Source organism: Panthera tigris, chromosome A2 (genome assembly GCF_018350195.1).
Source record: "Panthera tigris isolate Pti1 chromosome A2, P.tigris_Pti1_mat1.1, whole genome shotgun sequence".
Lineage (NCBI taxonomy): Eukaryota > Metazoa > Chordata > Mammalia > Carnivora > Felidae > Panthera > Panthera tigris.
Window position 1 is genome coordinate 149,290,613 of NC_056661.1, and position 20,683 is coordinate 149,311,295.

A 20,683-nucleotide genomic window follows, 5' to 3' on the forward strand; every position below is an offset into this window, starting at 1 on the left:
CTCTGTACCTTCCTCCCAATTTTGTTGTGAACCACAACCGCTCAAAAAATTTTTAAAGCTTTTCAATATAAACAAAAGTAAACAAATTTTATAAGCCGCAAGGGCCCTCTGATAGGCTGCGTATGACTTCTCAGCCGGGGGCACAATTCTCAATGACTTAAGTCGCTAGCAAGCTGCCCAACCCGAGTGTTACTGCTTTTCAACACTTCCACTCCGAACCCGCCTCACAAATCAAAATCAGAGGAGACCAGAGCAAAGAGAGGAGGCGGCTCATCGGAAAGACGGGAGAGCGAGCCCGGAGTGTGACCCCACATAGACCCACGGGGAGACCCACAGGGGCAGGGCCTGCACCTGCTGCTTCATGGTTTTCGTGTCCCACAGCAGCAGCTTGCCGGGAACCTGGTCAGTACCCTTGCTGCCGGTATCTGGAGCCGAGAAGTCCACCTGGGAAGCGAGGCTCGGAGCCGCGGCCGAACAGACGAAAGAGGCCCCGTTGGGGCTGCACGCGAGAGACAGGATTCTGCAACAGACGCGGGGCTGGGTCAGCACTCCGCCGGCCCCCGGAGGCTGGTCCTGCCACAGAAGACGGGCCAAAAGGCCCGGCGCAGAAGCAGGCCCCCCCCACAGAGCACGGCAGGGGTGGGCAGTGGCTTCCCACTCACCTGGGCATGTCATCATTGATGCTGATCTCACAGAGATTCTTCTTGGCTTCTGTGTCATAAAGACGCACTGTCCCCACACCACTGCCCAGCAGGAGCTAGAATTGAGAAGGGGCGGGAGGCACGAAGGACAGAGGACAGCACGGGGCGGGGGGGGGGGGGGGGAGGAGGGGGAGTGTGTCAGGGAGGAGCACTGCGGGGCTGGGCCTACTCCTGCGAGGGGCAGGTCTGGGCAGGCAGTAGGGGCGAGGCCCACTTAAACACACCTCCACGCAAGGAGGTGATATCTGGCTACAGCGGACCTCATTTAAAAATTACATGAAGACCGGGGCGCCTGGGTGGCTCAGTTGGTTAAGCAACTGACTTTAGCTCAGGTCACAATCTCGCAGTCCATTGAGTCTGAGCCCCGCGTCCGGCCCTGTGTTGACAGCTCAGAGCCTGGAGCCTGCTTTGGATTCTGTGTCTTCCTCTCTCTGCCCCTCCCCTGCTCACGCTCTGTCTCTCTCTGTCTCTCTCTGTCTCTCTCTCTCTCAAAAATAAAGATTTGAAAAATTTTAAAAAAATTACGTGGAGACCTTAGAGGTGACCTTGAACAGAAACAAAACTATAGAAGGCATCTATGAACTGGGAGAGAGAGAGAGATCACCTCAGATACACCTGGAAAGGTGCCGGCTGATTAAATGAGATGCTCTGATCTTCGCTCCCTGTCAGTTTTAAATGTCAGTTGTTCCCGTCCTTCCTTCTCCCTCACCTACCCGCCACCACCGGCAGCCTGCCGGGCCTGGGTGAGGCCCCGTTTGCATGTTCTGGGGACAGCTCTGGCTCTGGGCCTGTAAAGGTCTCCAGGAAAAATACAAGAGGCTATCCTTGCCTTCAGGCATTTGTGACTGATTGGGTAAAAAGCTTAAAAGATAATAATGGGTAATGCCAGAAGAAGAACCAGAGGCAGGTCTGAGGGTGTCCCCCAGGAATATTACCTATATTCTAACTTCAAATTCACACTGGCAGATAACACTTGTATAGGCTAAGTCCTGAGATCCTAGTAGCATAAGGATAATCCCTGCAGGTTGTCAAAAATTATTTAAAAAAACAATGAGGTCTGCCCCTTGGGCTGCCTTGCATCATCTCCTCAAAACAGAATACAAGGAAAGAAAACACTTAAATCAACTTGACCTCTTCAACTGCAAATCCTCTCTCAAGTATTAAAAACGTCCAGAAAGAAAAGGAGCGCTGTGCTAACAGCACTGTAGTAGACGTGTGGGGACCCCAAATAGGACACCATCCCCACCAGCTTCAGCCACTTCCCAGAGGGCCTGGCCCGGGGAGGGGTCTTGCAGGAGGAGGGGCAGCTGGGAACATCTGTGCTGGGCTGTCAGAGGGGACAGACAACAGGAGCTGATGGGGGAGAGCAGGGGGCAGGAGAGACACTCACCAACTGGCAGGAGCGTCCTGCAGGTCCCATGACCATCTGATTTCAATTCTTGCTAATCCAATAGCTTCCCTGCCGCCCCCAAGCAGGAGCCCTGATCGGACAGTCTGGAGGTGTGCCCCCCCGACTCCCAGGAAGAGAGAAGGGAGGGGCCTGGCCTGGCTGCCTCGGCTCAGCCGCTGGTGCCAGAAGCTGGAAACTCCTCACTTAGACCGCAATGAGGCACGCATCGCTCGTCACTCACCAGCCTGTCCCGCTTGGTGGCCCACTCCAGAGAAAGCAGCGGCGACTTGGAAATGGAGGACGCTTTGGTCTGCATGATGGGATTGAAGGACCATACTTTGATGACCCCGTCCACGTCTAAGCTGGCGACCCTCCTCCCCGAGCAGTCCACTCTAAGACGGGAGAGAGAAGGAAGCTGTTACCATCCTTGCCTCAGCGCACCGTCCTCTTCAGCTAGTGCCCAGACTGCTTTGCTGACTTCTCAACTGTTTCTCAAACCGCCTACACGCCAAGGATGGGTGTGGACTACTTCTAGAAGTATTCATGTGTTTGGTCGCCCAGGAACTGCTTACAAAGGACCTAGTATGTGCTGAGCCCTGTGGTCCAGGACGGGGACAGAACAGCAGGGAAGGCAGGCACGGCCCCGGCCCCGAGCACTGGGGTGCCTCCTGCATCACACTCCAGAGCCATCGGCTCCCGGGGCAGGGAGGACACTCACTGTCTGAAAACTACCTTCCGTGAGGGCTTCTTATAAAGATCAAGCTTTTACCACGTGTGACTAAAACCTTATACATAAATATTTACCTAAAAGTACAAACGTGAGGCAAATTATAATGAAGTCTTAGGGAGTTCCAGTAAAAGGTAGCCTATTCCTGAGACTCCAGAGTCCCACAGCTAGAGAGGACAGAGAGGCTGCCCAGGCCAAGAGCAGCTGTTCAGCCCTCCTGTGACTCTGGAGGGACGGCCACAGTCCTTCGGGGACCAGCCCACCACGCGTACCTCCTGTCTGCCACACCTTCGCACACACAGCCTCGTAACCCAGGCTTCCCAGGGAGACCAGCCCCCGCCCCAGTCAGCACTTTCCTGCCGGGGCCTTGCCCCCAGACCCCCACCCACCTGCAGTGCATGATGGAGGAGTGGTGCTCCCCGTACTCCTCCTGCCCCAGCACAATGAACGGCTGCTCAGGACGGACCCCTCCTCCCTCGGCGCTTGCTGCGGAAGCCCGCGTCAATGTCTCCAGTGCCTCCACATGGAGCTCTGGGCAGGACTCGGCCTCCGGGCCACTAGTTTCAGGCTTCTTCTCTGCACTCTGTGACAGGCAAAGTGGGGACGAGTTACCTGCGAAGGGTCTGCACTGGGCCCAGCCATTCGGGGACACACTGCAGGACATCTAGGATGCCGGGCTACGGCACGCTGGGGGGGCTCTCATGGGTACAGGGTCTGTAGACCTGTAGAAAGAGCTCCGAACACCAAGAGCACCACCCAGCTTGCCCCAGGAGAGGCAGGTTCCCGCTCTGCTGATGGCCCCTGTCTAGAGACCCTGCTGAGGGAGTAGTGGGCCACGGGTACCCTCTGCCTGTCACAGCTGACAGGACCCAGGACTGGCCGACAATAAAAATCAGTGAGAACCTACTAGGTGCCAAGCACTGTGTGACCACATTTGATTCTCATTTAATCCTTCCTGAAACCATCTGAGATCCTATGATTAACCCCATTTAATAACTGTGGAAACTAAAGACTGAAAGCAGAAGTTAAATAGCTTACCCAAGGTCAAGAGCTGGCAATGGGCAGGACTCAGATGTGAAACCAGATCAGAGGCAAGCCTAGCCCCTCACCAGCATCTCCCCCATACCAACCCGCACCTCCTCCTGAAAAGGAGGTACCAAGAGACTGAGGTGACTGGCCGGGCATAAAGATAGAGACTCAAGGACAGCAGCAGAGGCCGGAACAAGGCCGGGCACCAGAAGGCACCTGCCCCTCTGCCACCTGGTGCGTCCGCAGCTGCCCTGGTCTCTGCCCCCCTGGTGCACTAAATGCTGACCGCCATGACTACTAGCCTTTCACCCACACATAACCCAGGCCAGGCGTCATCAGCCAGGGCAATCTCCACCAGCCCCTTGGCTCCCAAGGCTCCTCTAAGTGCTCCTTAGGGTAGCAGAAACCACGGGTCTACAGGATAAAAATAACAGAGGAAGAGAGACCTCTGAGCTCAGACAGGTGCCTTCCGGGAGCGGCCGAGCTCAGGTGTGCCTTTCATCCTACGGTGTCGGAAGAGGACAATCTGAGATCAGAGGCTTCAGGGTCTATGCCATCAAATTGGAACCGGCACAGGGCTGGTAACCGGCAGCAGTGCTTTTAAAAGTAGTCCCGATCACGAGATAAATGGTCAACAGGATGACTCAGCCAGTAAACCCCTTGGGTTTCTCCTTTCACGCTGGAGTAGGTGACAGAAGGAGAAGCAGCTTTACTGCCACAAAGAGTAGACTCTGACCCACTTCCAGGGTGAGGAGAGTCCCGGGGTTTAGCGTGGCAACGGCCCGGGGCCGCACCACCGTGTGTCAGCGCAGCATCTCCAGCAGGCGATGCAGGAGAAAGGGAGGCTGTGAAGGGGCAAGGCTGGGTGATTCTGGCCTAAACCAAGGGAAACAGGCCTCTCCTGCCAAGCCTCCCAGAGCCTCTGACACGCTAGCCGTATTACGTAGAAGTCAAGAGAGGTACGGGCAGGCTCTGCGCCACCCCACCTCCTTCCGTGGCCCCCAACGGTAGCCGCGGGGATGTCCCTGCAGGCACTCGTGTGATGCCAAGACTGAGCCATACCTGCAAAGTCATAGACAGAAGCTCCTTCCTTTCTTTGCCGTGATCCTGCAGGCGCCGCTGCCGGTGCTGGGACCAGCTGGACTCCCCAGAGGCCAGCCCGCCGAAGAGGCTCTTCCCGTCCTTGGGCCCGCACGCCGGGTCCCTTCCCTTCGCGGTCTACAGGACGACATGCGGGCTGTGAGAAGTCACTTGCTGCCTGCGCCCAGGCCACGGCACCTCCGCTGGGGGGAGGGGGAGGCAGAAGCCAGGGAGCAGCTCCTTCAGCCCACAGCTCCCGGGAAAGGGTCCTCCCGGCCAGAATGCTCCGATCTCAGCCTACAGGCTAAGTCCAGAGTGGAGCACGAGCAGTGTGGACGCCCCCCTTTCTGTTCTCCCTGTTTTAGGAGGTAAGTCACCAGCACTCCTTAGCCTGCCATAAGCATCACCTGGAGACGGATGCACACATTTCCTTCCTCTAATCAGAACAATTAACTTTAGTGAAGGGGGAGGAGACCAGTGCATCCTAAGTGATGATTATGAGGCAAGTCAGGTCCTATGTTGTAAACATCTTCAAGCAACCGTATGTTTGGACAATACAAAAAAATGCATGCAACATACAATCACCTCCCTGGAGGCAAAAATGAACACGATACCCGCTCTTGTTTTGGGCCAACCTAATGACTAAGCCAGCTAATGTTAAATATCAAGGTATGTGGAAATGATTACTAGACAACCAGAAATTCTTAACAGAAACTGTTGGAAACTCAAGGACCTATGAGCAAGATAAGAAACTGGCAGGAAAGAAACTGGCATCTTCTGGCCCCTTTTCATGACAAGAGTGATGAAGTCCACCAAGGCTATATAGCAAATGAATTCAATAATCCTCACCCTGCTTCCATGGAGAGAAGATTCGTAATCTACAGCCTCTTAATTTTTATTTATTTATTTATTTATTTATTTATTTATTTATTTATTTATTTATTTTAAATATTTATTTATTTTTGAGAGAGAAAGAAAGAGAGCAGGGGAGGGGAAGAGAGAGAGGGAGACACAGAATCTGAAGCAGACTCCAGGCTGAGCTGTCAGCACAGAGCCCAATGCAGGGGCTTTAACTCACAGACCATGAGATCATGACCTGAGCCAAAGTCAGACACTTAACTGACTGAGCCACCCAGGCGTCCCTCTAGAGCCTTTTTAATTTTTTTTTTTTTAATGTTTTATTTATTTTTTAGACAGGGAGAGACAGAGCATAAACAGGGGAGGGTCAGAGAGAGGGAGACACAGAATCTAGAGCCTTTTTAAAAGGAGTTGTCACCACATCATCTTTCCAAATTATCTGGCTGGGTTTTTCCCAACCTTATTCCCACAAAGTGTGATGCTCAAAACTGCTCCTTCCTCTGCCTTATTTTATATTCTTAGCAAAGGGATTTGGATGCAAACAGCCACTCAGGTTTTAGACCTGAAACCTGCACGTCATTTGCACATAAGACATAAGTCAAGAGTATAAGCTTAACCAAAGTCCACTTGTTGTTTTCTACTTCTACTTATTATTTTTTTAAGTAGGCTTCATGCCCAGCGTGGAGCCCCACATAGACCTTGAACTCATGACCCTGAGATCAAGACCCGAGCTGAGATCAGATGCTCAACCGACTCAGCCACCCAGGCACCCCGTTTGTTATTTTTTATGTTAACACTAAACAACTTAAAATGATTAACACAGGAGTGCCTGGGTGGCTCAGTCAGTTAAGTGTCCAACTCTTGGTTTCGGTTCAGGTCATGATCTCGCGGTTTCGTGAGTTCAAGCCCTGCGTCAGGCTCTGCACTGGCAGCAGGGAGCCTACTTGGAATTCTCTCTCTCCCTCTCTCTCTGCCCCTCCTCTACTTGCACTGTCTCTCTCTCTCTCAAAATAAATAAATAATCTTAAACATTTCTTTAAAATAATAAATAAATAAATAAATAAAATGATTAACACAGACTCCTTGGAACCCTGGAGTCATCAGAGGAGTTAAAAAGGAAATTTTAAAGAACTATTAGTTCATGTAGAGCCTAACTGAGGCTGACCTTCAGGGTATTTGTTATTTCTGTTTTTCTGACTGAGGTGATCGTCAGGGGTATCAACTTCTGCTTGAGACAGAACTTTCTTCTAGGGAAAAGTATTTGACTCTCCACATTCTGCCTTATTCTGAGAGAAGTAGGGTTCTCAGTCAAGATAAAAGAAATAACCTAAGAAGAAAACCAACAGTAACAATAACCAATACATGTTATTCATTGAATGTTTACCATAGGCAAGGCACCATGCTAATAAGAACTAAGAACTTGGGGCACCTGGGTGGCTCAGTCAGTTAAGCATCCAACTTCAGCTCAGGTCATGATCTCACAGTTTGTGGGTTTGAGCCCCACGTCAGGGTCTGTGCTCACAACTCAGAGCCTAGAGCCCGCATTAGATTCTGTGTTTCCCTCTCTCTCTGCCCCTCTCCCACTGGTGCTCTGTCTCTCTCTCAAAAATAGGTAGACATAAAAAAAAAAAAAAAAGAGGGGCGCCTGGGTGGCGCAGTCGGTTAAGCGTCCGACTTCAGCCAGGTCACGATCTCGCGGTCCGTGAGTTCGAGCCCCGCGTCAGGCTCTGGGGCTGACGGCTCGGAGCCTGGAGCCTGCTTCAGATTCTGTGTCTCCCTCTCTCTCTGCCCCTCCCCCGTTCATGCTCTGTCTCTCTCTGTCCCAAAAATAAATAAAAAACGTTGAAAAAAAAATTAAAAAAAAAAAAAAAAAAGAAAAAGAACTAAGAATTTTACAAATGTCCCCTTAAAATAGAGATGAGGGCATTATTTTAACACAAGGAACGGAGGCTTAAGTTACTGCTCGTGTAGGGAAAACTAGACAGAGGTGGAATTCACGTCCAAATCTGACGGCAAACCCCATGCTCTAAGAAACCTAATGAAAGCAATATCATGAAAAGGGCACAAAAAAAAGTGACAGTGAGTAAAAAAGATAAGAAGAAATATCCTAATTCCAGAGCTAACAAAGACAAGGCCCTTCTCCATTTCTATCCATTTCTGAGAAGTAACCCATGGTTCATGGAACACGGAAGAGGTTCCACAGCTTTAGAAAGTGGGAGAAGACTTCTCTTACCTGCCCAGAAGTACGAGATGGTCAAGATAACTGTTAACAAAGAGGTCTTGAAACCATGGTGTACTTCACATGGTCCCGGGGGGGCAGTACTCACTCCCTGAGACGTGACACAATGGTGCCAGGCCTCATTACACCAATCCATTGATTCCTCTCTCTATCTCCAATCAACAGGGAAGATCAGACTGAAGAATTCCACAGGCGTGGCTATGCTTGGATCAGACAAAATAGACTTTAAGCAAAAGACTGTAATAAGAGACAAAGAAGGTCATTACGTAATGATAAAGGGGTCCAACCAGTAAGAGGATATGATATTTTTAAGTATTTATGCACCAACAGAGGAGCATAAATATATAAAGGAGCAAACATATAAAGCAAACATTAGGGAGAAATAGGCAGCAATGCATGTTAGGGACTTCAGTACCTGCCTTTCCACAATAGAGATATCATCCAGAGAGAAAATCAATAAGGAAACATTGCACTTGAACTATACATTATATCAGATGGACTTAAAAGACATAGAATATTCCATCCAACAGAAGCAGAATACACATCATTCTTAAGCACACGGAACATTTCCAGGATAGATCATGTTAGGCCAGAAAACAAGTCTTAACAAATTTAAGAAGATTGAAATCATATCAAGCATCACAACAGTATCAAACCACAAATCAATTACAAGAAGCAAATTTAAAAATTCACAAATATGTGATGATTAAACATGTTCCTGATCAATGGATCAAAGAATAAATCGAAAGAGAAATTAAAAAAATATCTTGAGACAAATGAAAATGGAAACACAACATACCAAATCTTATGAGATGCAGCCAAAGTAGTTCTAAGAGGGAAGTGCATAGCAATAAATGCTTATATTAAGAAAAAAGAAAGATCTTAAATGAACAGTCTCCTTAGGAACTAGAAAAACAAATGAGGTCCAAAGTTAGAAAAAGGAAATAATAAAGATCAGAATTAAAATTAATGAAATAGAGACTAAAAAGACAATATAAATGATCAATAAACAGCCAGTTTTTTAAAAAGATAAAATAGACATTTATCAAGAGAAAAAGAGGGCTCAAATATAGAAAAGGAGAGCTCCAAAATATATCTCTAAAAGTTCTAACATTTTGATAGAAAAGACCAAAAAAGTCGGCAGTCGAGGCCATGTTTTCTGAATAAAAGGTGGCTTTGGCAACCCTAGAGCTAGCTACATAAGCAGTGGAAGGAGAAGGAAGATCAGTTTCCCAGGTTGACAGCTATTTTCCAAAATAATGGGATCCGGGCAAGTGAGGAAGTCTCAAAAAGCCTGGAACAACTATTACGCAGTTTTGACAGATTAATCAACCTGACCAAGAGCTCTTTACACTGGTAACTCAGAAGAAAAGGGAAAAGAATCCATATATTATTGCATTCATGCCCTGAAGTACACAGACCACAGGGGATCCAGCCTGGAGACGAAGGGGGGGAAATGCTACAGAGGGCAGGCAGGTACTCTGTGGCACTCTTTTTCTTCCCTTACTCGCCCACTATATAGGAGAAATGGTGTCTTTTCCCCTTTCAGTGCTAAGTCTTAAGAGCGTTCAATTAGCCCATACCGATAGAATAGAGAGGCTTGGGATGGACTTCAAATTCCCTTAGCTGACACAAAAGCCACGTGTAGTGCTTCCCCAGCAAGGACAGGAAATGCAACATTAAGAAGTGCAAAGGCAGTGCTTGCCAAGTCAAGACGGCAGGGGAGCTGTCCAGTAGATCATCAGGTAAGGGCTGGACCATACTCCAAAATGAAAATTCAAACAGGTGTTAACAAAAGGCACGACAACAAATTAAGAAGAACTACCTTCTTCATGATAGGGTAGTTTACAGCAAGAGAGCTATGGACCTACACGTGACCTATCAGATCCTGCTTAAAGAGAGCTTCTCCCTCAAACAGATCTCAGTTATTCACTAAAGAAGGGTGAACAACACCAACAAAAAATAAGGTGCTAAAAGCTGATGAATGCAGCTCTCCACAAAACACTTTAATAAATAGGTTAAAGTAAACTTGTGTCTCGCTACAAACGTATATAACTCCAACAATGTTTACTGTGATAATACTGGTAATCCACAGTTGTAAGAGCAAACCTCATCAAAGTCTCAACTACCAGAGTTATAGAACAGTCCAAATGGCCCAGATTAAATTCTGTCATATTCTATCACAACCTACCTGTCTTCTACAGTTCAGAAGAGATATTTTAACCTATGTTCCATCATTTTGCCTTTGCCTTTCTCTCTGGAGAAAGACAGAATTTTCACTGGCCTGAACAGTGTTTACCAGGTGGTCATCCAAATGGGGCAGGACACAAATTCCAGTAATCTGGTCTCACCTGAAGTAAAAATAAAGCCACCCAGAAGACAGGCCCTCATAACACATAAAATTATAGAACAAGGGTCGTGGAAGAGGACCCCCTTTTCCTCCATCCCCATACAATCCGGGCACACAGCCCCAGGGGTAGCTGTCACTGACGGCTCAGTAGCTAGGAAGTAATTTGATACTAATAAGAATTACAAATACAGAAGTTTGCTTTCTTTACATTACAGCCAATGAGAGGTTATCTCTGTGACGAGCGCAGTCTGAGTGGGTGAGGAAGAAGTGGTATCGGCTGGAGGGAAGGAGGGAGCAAAAGCGCAGGCAGCATGAGCCAGGGGGGAGCTGCCCTCAGGTGCTATTGTAACGGACACCCCTGAAGAGTTGGGAGCTGTGGTTTTAGAGTTATGTCCACTTGCTTCTTACATTTTGCCTCCAGATTCACAAAAGCACAGAGAGCGCATCACCATACACTTTACCGCCTATAATGCCACGAACATTTCAGTTACAATGACCCATCACAAGTGGGCAAAATGCTGATGGGATTGAAACTTACAATGTTACATATAAATAACATTTAAAACAGGAAGGCCTGATCATTTTTATTGCTAAATTAATAACACAGCATATGTTTTTTGTTTGCTTATTCACTAGTGAAAAAGAAAGAGAGCTCTGGTGTGGCAATAGTGAGAAAAAGACTAGGTGCTTCAAATGTGCTAACAAAGCAACGTGGTTTATTAAAAAAGCCAATGTCATTTTCTACTAAATTAAAAGCTATGCATCATTAAAATCACAGGAAGTGATCACACAACTAACTGCATTTGCTATTGGTAAGAGCGCACAATCTTGAGTTGTACACTCAAATTTAGCATATCAATTGTAACGGAAGAATTAAAAAACAAGAATGCCCCACAGAGAAGGGGTGCAGGATGGTGAGGGGTCTAGAAATCACATCATATGGCAAAAAGAGTGGAGGGGAGAGAGAAGAATGAACAGTGAGTGCTTAGCATGGAAAGACAGGAAGTGTCCTAACAAGAAGCCTTATTTGACGTAGCTCAAAGGGCAAAGCTAAGATTAGCAAGTAATAATTATACAGAGGTTTCTACAAACAGGTTGCTAACGGGTAAACATCCCTACATGGACAAGTAGTGAGCTCCACATCACAGGAGGCAATCAATCCGATGTGCTCCTCTATACAGATGACCTTTAAGCTTCCTCTAACTCTAAAATTCTGTGATCTTCTTGAACCTCAAAGTTCAGCTTGTTTTCAGAATTGAATGCTGAGTCTAGTTAGTAAATTAATAAAACCGCAAGTGACTCACAACCACTGGATTTTTCAGATGTAGATATCTATCACCTCCATTCATGAAACGGAAAGAGAGCTACCTTTGCTCTGTTAATATGCCACACAGTGACCCAAGTTCTATTTGAATATATTTTAGAGGCAAGGACTGCTTGCTGCAAATTACAAATTCTTTTTTTTTTTTTTTTTTTTTTTTGAGAGAGAGAAAGAGTGAGAGGGTGGGCAGGGGAGGGGTAGAGAGAGAAGGAGAGAGAATCCCAAGCAGGCTCCACACTGTCAGCACAAGCCCAATGTGGGGCTTGAACTCACGAACTGGGAGATCACGAGCTGAGCCGAAATCAGGAGTCAGATGCTTAACTGACTAAGCCACGTGGCCTGCCGCAAATTACAAATTCTTACCCTCATCTCTTGAACACGAACTGCACAAAAAGTTCCCAACCCCATTCCAATCTCACCATGTGACACCTACTTCCTGATCTCATAAAGAACAAGGCCACCAGCTTAACCCCAAGGAACCCATCCTTGTGTTTTCTTTCATTTCATCTTAATGAAACTGAATTTCATGATTTCCTGCATTTTTCAAGAGACCTAGCATCCCATGCATCGTCTATTACACTTAGAAAATATCGCACTGTGACAGAGATCTGCAAAGCAAACAGTAAAACTTACTCAGCCACATTCCATAGAACTGGAATTTGAATTTTCAGGTTTGGAATTCAGGAAAATAGCCATAGCAATCACCAGGATTGTTCTGACTGCCACAGGCCTCATGAATGCCAGGTGACAATCATTTTGCATTGCTGGCACCTCAGGTCTCAGGGCTGAGTCGGGTGCCCAAGTAGGCCAGTACCTTCACTAATACAACTAGCACTACTAAGATGTACTGGGTGCGATCTGCCAGGCCCTGCATACACCGAGGGCTCCTGTAGCAGTTCGAGGATTATGTATTAGTATCAGCCCAGGCAAATCGGGGTGAGTTCAAGCGATCTAAGCAAGGATGAGACACAAGGAGCCAGGGCTGAAAGTACACCGCTGGCCTCCCGAGCCCGCACTCTTTCCTCTCCAGTGTCCTGCTCAGCATCTGTGCTTCAACAGAAATACCAAAGCCAAGGGCTGTGCTGAAAGCCCCGCCGTCCCAATGGCGGCCTGGAGTAGACCCCCGTTTCCCTGCCGCAGAGGGCGGCCCCAACCTGCAACTGTTCCCAAGCCAAGGGTGGTAGGAGAGGAAGGCAGACTTTATGACAACTGACTTTACCTGTAACTTAAAAAAAATACATTAAAAGAGAAAGGGTCCCTGCCCAAGCAACGGAGTGTAACTGTGGGTCTGTCAAACTTTCACTCTGGAAGGCATTGCGGAAAGCAATGAATTCTGACCATCTCTGCCAGGAAAACTACTCAGTGGGACCCACGGCTGTTTGGGTGTGAACTGGCATAAAAGAATTCTCTTGCAAGTTTCTATAAAAGTGAAAAATAACAAAAAGTCCTTTGCTGAATTAGTGAATACCAACTTGTAGAAGAAATACACTGATTCAGAAGTAACTCTAATTTACTCTTTCTCTACACACCACTTTATATCACCAAAAATTCAAAATTCCAGAATGGCTCGAATTTACCCTTGAGCCACCAAATCCCAGTCACAAGCCTTCAGGAGTTCAGAGGAATTTATGAGAAAAGAGAAGAGATTCAAGCATACTCGTCACGGCCATGTACCCACTCCCCTGCAGGGTGTCACAGACCTCTGACGGTTGGAATGGGACTGCAGGTGCCGGAGAGCGGAGCGTGCTGGGTGAAGGTCCCTCTGGGTTAGACGTGGGGCTGTGACCTGTCTCAACCCTTGGTTAGCAGCACGCACCTGCCTACTGTCTCATTCTGCCCACGACACCTGCAATTCTGACAGAAGAGGGGACGCGGGTAGGCACGGGATGTGTGAAGTGGATTCCCTCCTTACTGTCTCGGATCCCCCACTATAGTCTTATCTATGCCCTCATCCTGCAGAGCCATCGCTTATGCATGAGGGAGAGGCGGGAGAGAGGAAGAAAGCAGACGGGATGTGAATGTAGGAATCTCATCAGCATAGCAGAGAAATCAGTCGTAACAACAGGGCAATCAAGACCGCACTTGACGTGGGTCTGAGAGCCCAGTCAGAGGTCAAGGGCCTCCAGGAAGGAGTTAGAAAGGCAGGTCTTGTGTGCTCACCTGACTGCTGAAGGGCTCTTTCTTGGCCGAGCTCGGAGCCTGCGAGGGACCCTGGGCAGGTGACAACCTCGAGGGGCTCTTCTTACTCTGAGGCAGCAACGAGGACAGGAAACCCACTCGAGGCGACTGGGAGAGGGAAGTGCTCCTCTGGCTGCACACCATGGCTCTGGAAAGCAGACACACAAGGTCACAGGGCTGGAGGGGACCCGGGGAAACCCGAAGCACAGGCCTCCTGGGCTGTGGACGGCTCCAGGGGCACACGCCTGTGCTCTAAGTTGGCATTATCCTCGGTACTATTTCTTGTACCCAAGGGAGCCAGCAGCCTATCTGGCACAGCGGTGAAGTGTGCAGGGCCGTGGTGAAGCTCAGAGCTGTGCGGGCCAATGGCCACTGGCCACATGCGCCACTGAGCACCTGAAATGTGTCTGGTCCAGACTGAGGCGTGCTGGAGGTACAAAACACACAGCAGAATGCAAGCCTTAGCATGAAAAAAGAGTGTAAAATAGGTCATCATCAATACTTTGTTTACATTTATCACATGTTGAAATGTTTTGAATATATGGGGCTAAATAAAATATATCATAAAATTACCTTCACTTGTTGCTTTTTACTTGAAGTAAAAATGTTTAAGTTACATTTTTGGCTTGCCTTTGCTTTCCACCGGACCCTGCTAGCTCAGAAACCGGACCAGCTGCTCCTGGGACAGCCCTTGGCCACGTGCAGGTGTGGAATACGCCTGCCTGGGTCTGCATCCTCACTCACCAGTCCATGGCTGGGTGGCCACTGTGTGCCTTGGGTTATTCAAGACTACAACCATTAGCATCAGCTGGGACTTCTGCTTTAACTTGCTATATTTTAAGGTTGCTCAAATACCTCTCTCCCCATCTGCCTACCTCTTCAAGCCCTCAGACAGGTGCATGCTTCCACCGCCTCCTGGGTGCCAACCTTTTCACCCTTGAGGCACCCCTTTCAACACACACAGACTTCCCCAGGCTGCACGACAGCGTCGGGTTTATTTATCCCTGCTGCGCACATCTGGACGTACAGTCCCCCTCCCTCGGGGCGGGCTCAGAGGCTGGGGGCCCGAAAGGCCAGGGGACCTTACTCAGAAAGCTCAGACAGGAACAGTGAGGGCCAAGGAGGCTCTCTGGCCATTTCCTGTCACCAGGAGTGAGAGGGCCGGGGCGAGGTGAGAGCACAGGGGACAGATGGGAGAGGGGGAGGCCCTCCCACCCCCGAAGCGGGCACACACTCACAGTTCTGAGTCCCCCAGGCGGTCCATGTTGGAGACATAAGGAGGCAATTTGTGCTGGACCAAGGCCTCTTCCTCCTCTGGCTGCAGCTCCTCTTTCTTCAGGCGGTGGATTTCGGCTTGCAAGGCAAAAAGCTGCGCAGGGGTGGGGGCGAGTCGGGTGGTAAACTCACCTTGCCTTCCCTCTGCCAAGGCGCATGAGACATCACATCCAACGCTCAACCGCACCGGCTCAAAAGGACACTGGGCGTCAGCCCCAGGACGCCCGTCTCACCCTCTGCTCACCGCAGAGCGGGGGGGTGGAAAAAGGGCAAGTGGCACCTGTTACTTGACCACCATGAGGTGAGAAAACAACGACTGTTAGACGCACAAATCCCACTTTTTTTCTTTGTATCATTTGACTTGCTTCTTCCTGAATTCATGGAGAAAAAGAGCTCCATGCCATCCTTTGCTCTTTGGAACCTACAAAATCTACAAAATCAGGTTCTGGAACTCTCACAGAACATTTTTTTCAGTAAAGTTCAGCATTTTTGACTTTTATGCCTGGAAAAAAAAATTACATAGGCACATGCACCCAAAATCTAAACAGCTTATAATCTTCCTTTTTCTGGGGAAAAAAAAAAAAAAAGACCTACAGATGCCTTAACTTCAAGGACAGAGAAATGCTCCTCAGACAAAATGCAAAGGCAAATGTGGGTCCCCTGGCTCTATTGTTTTACACACCTAGAGGATCATGGAGCTGAGGAGAACAATTAATTCATATCTGGGCTGTAAACACCATAGATGTGGATGTATGTGGAAAAGGACTGGAAGTATGAAAGAGACATACAAAAGTTATAAGGCATGAAAGCACATGGGTCCTTCTCCTCTGAAAGTTCATTACCATTGCTATGCTTTTCATGCTATACACAAGACTCAAAATACGAACCTGGCCTCTGGTTTTCAGAGACTGCTCCAGACCCCAAATCTCCCATACTGACTTTCTGGTGGCTCGCCTCCATCTGAGATCATTGCTTTCCTATTTTTAATCAGCCCTCCACCACCACTACCTAATTTCACACATGAAAAGCAGAAGTTCTACCCAAGAAGCAAGTGTGTTTCAGAACCGACCTTCTGGCGAAGAACTTCATTTTCTTCTTGAACCTGGTTGGTCCTCTGGCATTCCGCATCAAAGTTCAGAATCACAGGTACAGGTGCACAAAGTTAAAGAAAAAGACTGACTGAAAATGATTAAAAATCCTTCCCAAACTCTTGACCCAGCAGCAAAACCCTTGAACATAAGTCAGAGGGAAAAGAGTACAGACTTGGCCCTCCACGGCTGTATGAAAGTCCCTCCCCTGATGCCGGCTCTGGCCTTTCTTCAGACATACAGACACTCATAACAATCTGGCTGGTCAGCCCACAGAGAGGACATAAACCCAACCCTGAGCGTGTTCTCCCAAATACCAGCAGGAAAGAGCAAGCATTCAGTGGACTTCACGGCCTGTCTAAGCTGTAGCAAGGTCAGTGCAGACACTCAGTTAGAAGCCACCCCAGGGGCCAACTGGTCTACCAGCTGGGCCGAAGGCTCGGCCACATGGCCTTCCCCTCCCCAGACCGAACCTCTCCCTAGCAAAGGTTTAGACTGAAGAGAGAGCTTTCTGCAGATTGGACAGTAACATGCCATCCTATGAATATCCACATTCTAGATCGGGGGTCAGTCCTTCCCAACAACCCTCAACTGCTTCAGTCAGGAGGAGCACAAAGCAGGCAGGGCCTCAGTACTGGGGACGTGAACTGTGCTCAAATGCATGTGACCTAGTTTGCAGGGCACTGTCCTACACTGAAAAGACCTAGAAGGCCCACATGGTCATGCAAAATGCTACTGGGCAGAGCCCCCTCCTAGTTTAGTCTGAAAGTCCTCAGGATAAAGAACAGGGGGCAGAAGGACCGGTTGTACCCGGCAAGAGTGGAATTGACACCTAGACTCACAATACAAAAGGAAAGGGCACCCTTCCTACCTCCACCAAACAGTGCCCCTCCCAGAGGCCAAAAACGGCCACCCATGGGCCGGCCTCTACAACGCCCGATTTATCAGTGACTCACCAAGCAGCTCCATTCAAACCGGACTCCCTTCTCCTCCTCTAGAATTCTAGCCTAGAGAGCATGAGCAATGGGGATCTCCTGGGCCTCAAAAATGGCTTTCCATGACAAAATGGTAAACAGGGTAGGCTATAAATATCAATATTCTTTCTCTCTCTCTTCAATACCCATACATATATTCCTACCGCTGCTCTGTTTTCTGGCAAGTTGAGGAACTCTGAGGTCACTGTCAGAGTGTGACCCAAATGCAAACACAGGAAGGAAGTTCTAGCCCAAGAAGTATTTTGACCTGCTACCTAATCTCAACAGAGGCAAGTAATATCCTCGGGGGCACAGGGCACACACGGAGAGGGTGTTCTCGGCTGGCCAGTTCTGCTAAGCAGCAGCAACCCCTGCTCAGCCCGATTTGAGGGCTCCTCCCAGGGCCAGCCACTTGTCCCCCACTGCCACTGCAGTCCCTGCTCATGCCCATCAGCTGTCTAGCAGCATCCGGACGAAGATTGACGATTTCCTGGCCTACTGACAAAAATAATCACAATCTGTCCAGCCCCCTCACATAACACATGACAGCCGTCTTTGGGCATTTTGCAGAAGCAATTGCATCGAGAGCAGCAGCCACTGATCACGTTGTCTGGAAGCCTCAGAGGAGGCCCCCGGCCCCAGGCGGCTGAAAGGATATGCATGCACTGAAACAGTACGCTCAGGAAGTTGTGCAGGGACACAATGAAGGTATCGGCCCACTGTCGAGAGAAGTACGTAGCAAAGGTGGGGTTGGTGTCTGGGGACGGCAGGAAGGGCAGGACAAACCAATCCTTCCACTCAGCCTGGTTCTGGAGCTCTGTGGCCTGCTTTGCAAAGAACTCTTGAGCTTTGTCATTTCTGTTTGTCTGCCAAGACAAGGAGGAGGTAGCAAGAAGGGGGAAGAGACAGACGTCCAGAAGTAAGATTCTTCATCAGCCTCTGGGTATCAGCCTGCCAGGTAAGTGGCCAAATATAGTCTACAAACTCCATAAAATAAATGACATCACTCTTTTCTCAAGTTCCTTATAATTTTAAAGAAGCTCGTTCAAACTGAAGTCCTGGAGATAAAAGCCACCCTAAAAAAAATTAATTCTTCGTTGATTTTCAAACAATCTAAGTGACTTATTCCCCCGGGTAGGCTATAATCTTTATTCCCCAAGCTTTAACCCACCTACTTATATTCTTTAAAACACCACCCAGGCTTATGTGCTGAAAACGAGAGGAAACAGGAATGAGGAAGACAAGTCAGATGATCTACACATGAGAAGGGAAAAAAACTAGGAAAACAGTCAAGAAATAATTTGCACTGTGACGGTTCCACCCTCTCCCAAAGTAACACAGACAGGTCTCCCCAGAAGTTAAAATCTATTTCGGGATCAAAGAACTCTCTCCGAGGAATCCGTGAACTAACAGGCACCTGGATCGTGTAGACGAGATAAAAGCGGAACAGGCTGGTTTTCAGCTTGTTGATGGTGGGTCTATATATATCCTCCAAGCGGCTGAAGAGCCTACGTTCCAGGTAGCTCCAGTAATCCCGAAGGGCAGCCAAGTCATACACCTGCATTAACTGTTGCAGCTGGTCCACAATCTTGTCCACCTGGCGGAGAAACATGGGACACAGGTGGTGGTGAAGGACAAGAGGGGATTTTCCCATCACCTCACACAGTTAATACACCTTTTTCCTCTTGCTTGGGCTTCGAGTATGAGAATTTTTTCTAAATCGGCAATCCAGAAAACATTCAAAACATAGTAACGTAATAGCTTTTGAGCTATTTCCTGATGTTAGATATGGGGTTTGACCCTCCAGCAAGCATGGAAAGCTCAAGGGTAAAAGCCCTCTGGCCCTGGAAGCAGGAGGTCTAGGTCTTGGATCTGTGTCTGTCTTCCTCAACCAACTTGACAATGTCACTTCGACTCTGTGGTCTCGGATGCCTAAGATTTCAAAAAACACACACAAAAAAGAGAGAACCTCCATAATCCTCCTCCTAGCTCCGGCATTCCAGGAGTCTAAGACTCCCAGAGAGAAGCACTGACTGACCCCTGCAAGTCATGGAAGTATTACCACAGCCCCTGCGGTGGCTCAGAGTGAAAGGCAAAGAAGTCACCTCCTTGTGAGAAATCACACCAGAGTACACAGTCTGTAAAAGGTTTTAGATGCCAATGCCAATCAAACATCCCCATTTCTTTTTTCCTTTCTTTTTTTTTTTTTTAGAGAGAGCACACAAGCCAGCAGGGATGCCCACCCAGCCCCGGGGCTCGACCCCACGACCTGAGATCAAAACCTGAGTCCCACACTAAACCAACTGAGCCACCCAGGTGTCCCAGGAACATCCCCATTTTACAGAGCAGGACACCGAGGCTTGGAGAGCTGAAATGATTTGCTTTTGCCACTAAGTACCACTAACTTTGGCAAGAGGAGACCTCAGGTCTCCTACCTCCCCCAGCGTTCTTTGCTACTAGCTCACTGCCTCTCTCACAGTTCACCTGCCAACACCAATTAGAGTCAGCAAACACACAAATCACACACAAACTCCAAGAACTTCTCAACAAAAAATCACATCTGAGAAGGGGACATATAATGTTTTAAAACGTACAGCAAGGTTCTCCTCAACTGCAGGGGCAAATTGCCAATAAGTCACCGGCAAAGCCATTTTTAACAAACACCAAAAGATATTTGAACCCAGCTGACATTTTCGACTGCAGACCCCTTTGCTCCCAATGACATCGGAAGCCAACTTTTGAATGTTTCTGTTGCCCAAACTCAACTATCTACCCATCCTTAGCTCCTAAAACCTTTATCTCCATCCTAGCCGACAGGCCAGCACCTGCTGGGAGGCTGGAGCGGAGGACCGCGACCTGGACCAGGAGTCAGGGCACCTGGGCTCCAGCCTCAGCGATGCTCCTGACTCGCCGAGCAACTTCAGGCAAGTCGCGTTCTCTCTCAAGACCTCAGTTCCTCGTGTGTCAGGAGAGGGCCAGACGCGCTGATATCGACAGTCCCCCGGCGCGGTGACAGCGCCACTCCCGCCCCGGAGGGCAGTGCTGGGGTGGGGGAGCCCGCTCCGGTCTCCCTCGGGGCCGCCTCTGCCCGCGCCGCGCCCGCCAGTCCCTCACCCGGAACCCTTTCTCCTTGTCCGCCTTGATCTCGGCGTCCAGCTGCCGCAGCGTGTGCGTGAAGCCGCGGAACAGCAGGTACTCCCGGACTAGCTCGTCAGTGCGCTCCACGGCCTCCGCCATCGCTGCGCCAGCGCCGAGAGCCGCCGCGGTAGGCGAGGGAGTGAGGGCGGGGCCTGGGCCGCGCGGGGCGGGGCCCGGCGCGGGCGCCAAGCACGTCACGCCGCGGCCCGCCTATCAGTCCGCACGCACCGCGCGCCGCGCTCCTGTGGCCCCTCCCCATCCCCGCCCCCAGCCCTGCCCAGCCGCTTCCGTCAGCCTCACCCTCCGGGATGAGCGGCTGGAAAACCCATTGCTCG

The 20,683-nt window shown here is 49.1% G+C and overlaps 1 protein-coding gene across 1 annotated transcript in view; it reads right to left on the bottom strand.

Annotated features, from left to right (window-relative positions):
- The window catches only part of WDR91 (WD repeat domain 91), a 28,619-nt gene extending 8,155 nt beyond the window's left edge, over positions 1–20,464 (bottom strand). The window contains exons 1-11 of the mRNA XM_042972970.1: positions 20,325–20,464; positions 18,628–18,807; positions 17,869–18,076; positions 16,218–16,300; positions 15,112–15,242; positions 13,856–14,021; positions 4,910–5,065; positions 3,208–3,401; positions 2,333–2,483; positions 663–757; positions 352–520 (exon numbers count right to left, since the gene is read on the bottom strand). Of these exons, the coding sequence (XP_042828904.1) occupies positions 352–520; positions 663–757; positions 2,333–2,483; positions 3,208–3,401; positions 4,910–5,065; positions 13,856–14,021; positions 15,112–15,242; positions 16,218–16,300; positions 17,869–18,076; positions 18,628–18,807; positions 20,325–20,447 (1,656 nt within the window). The 5' untranslated portion in view covers positions 20,448–20,464. The remainder of the gene's footprint in view (positions 1–351; positions 521–662; positions 758–2,332; positions 2,484–3,207; positions 3,402–4,909; positions 5,066–13,855; positions 14,022–15,111; positions 15,243–16,217; positions 16,301–17,868; positions 18,077–18,627; positions 18,808–20,324) is intronic.
- Between the last annotated feature and the right edge of the window lie 219 nt (positions 20,465–20,683).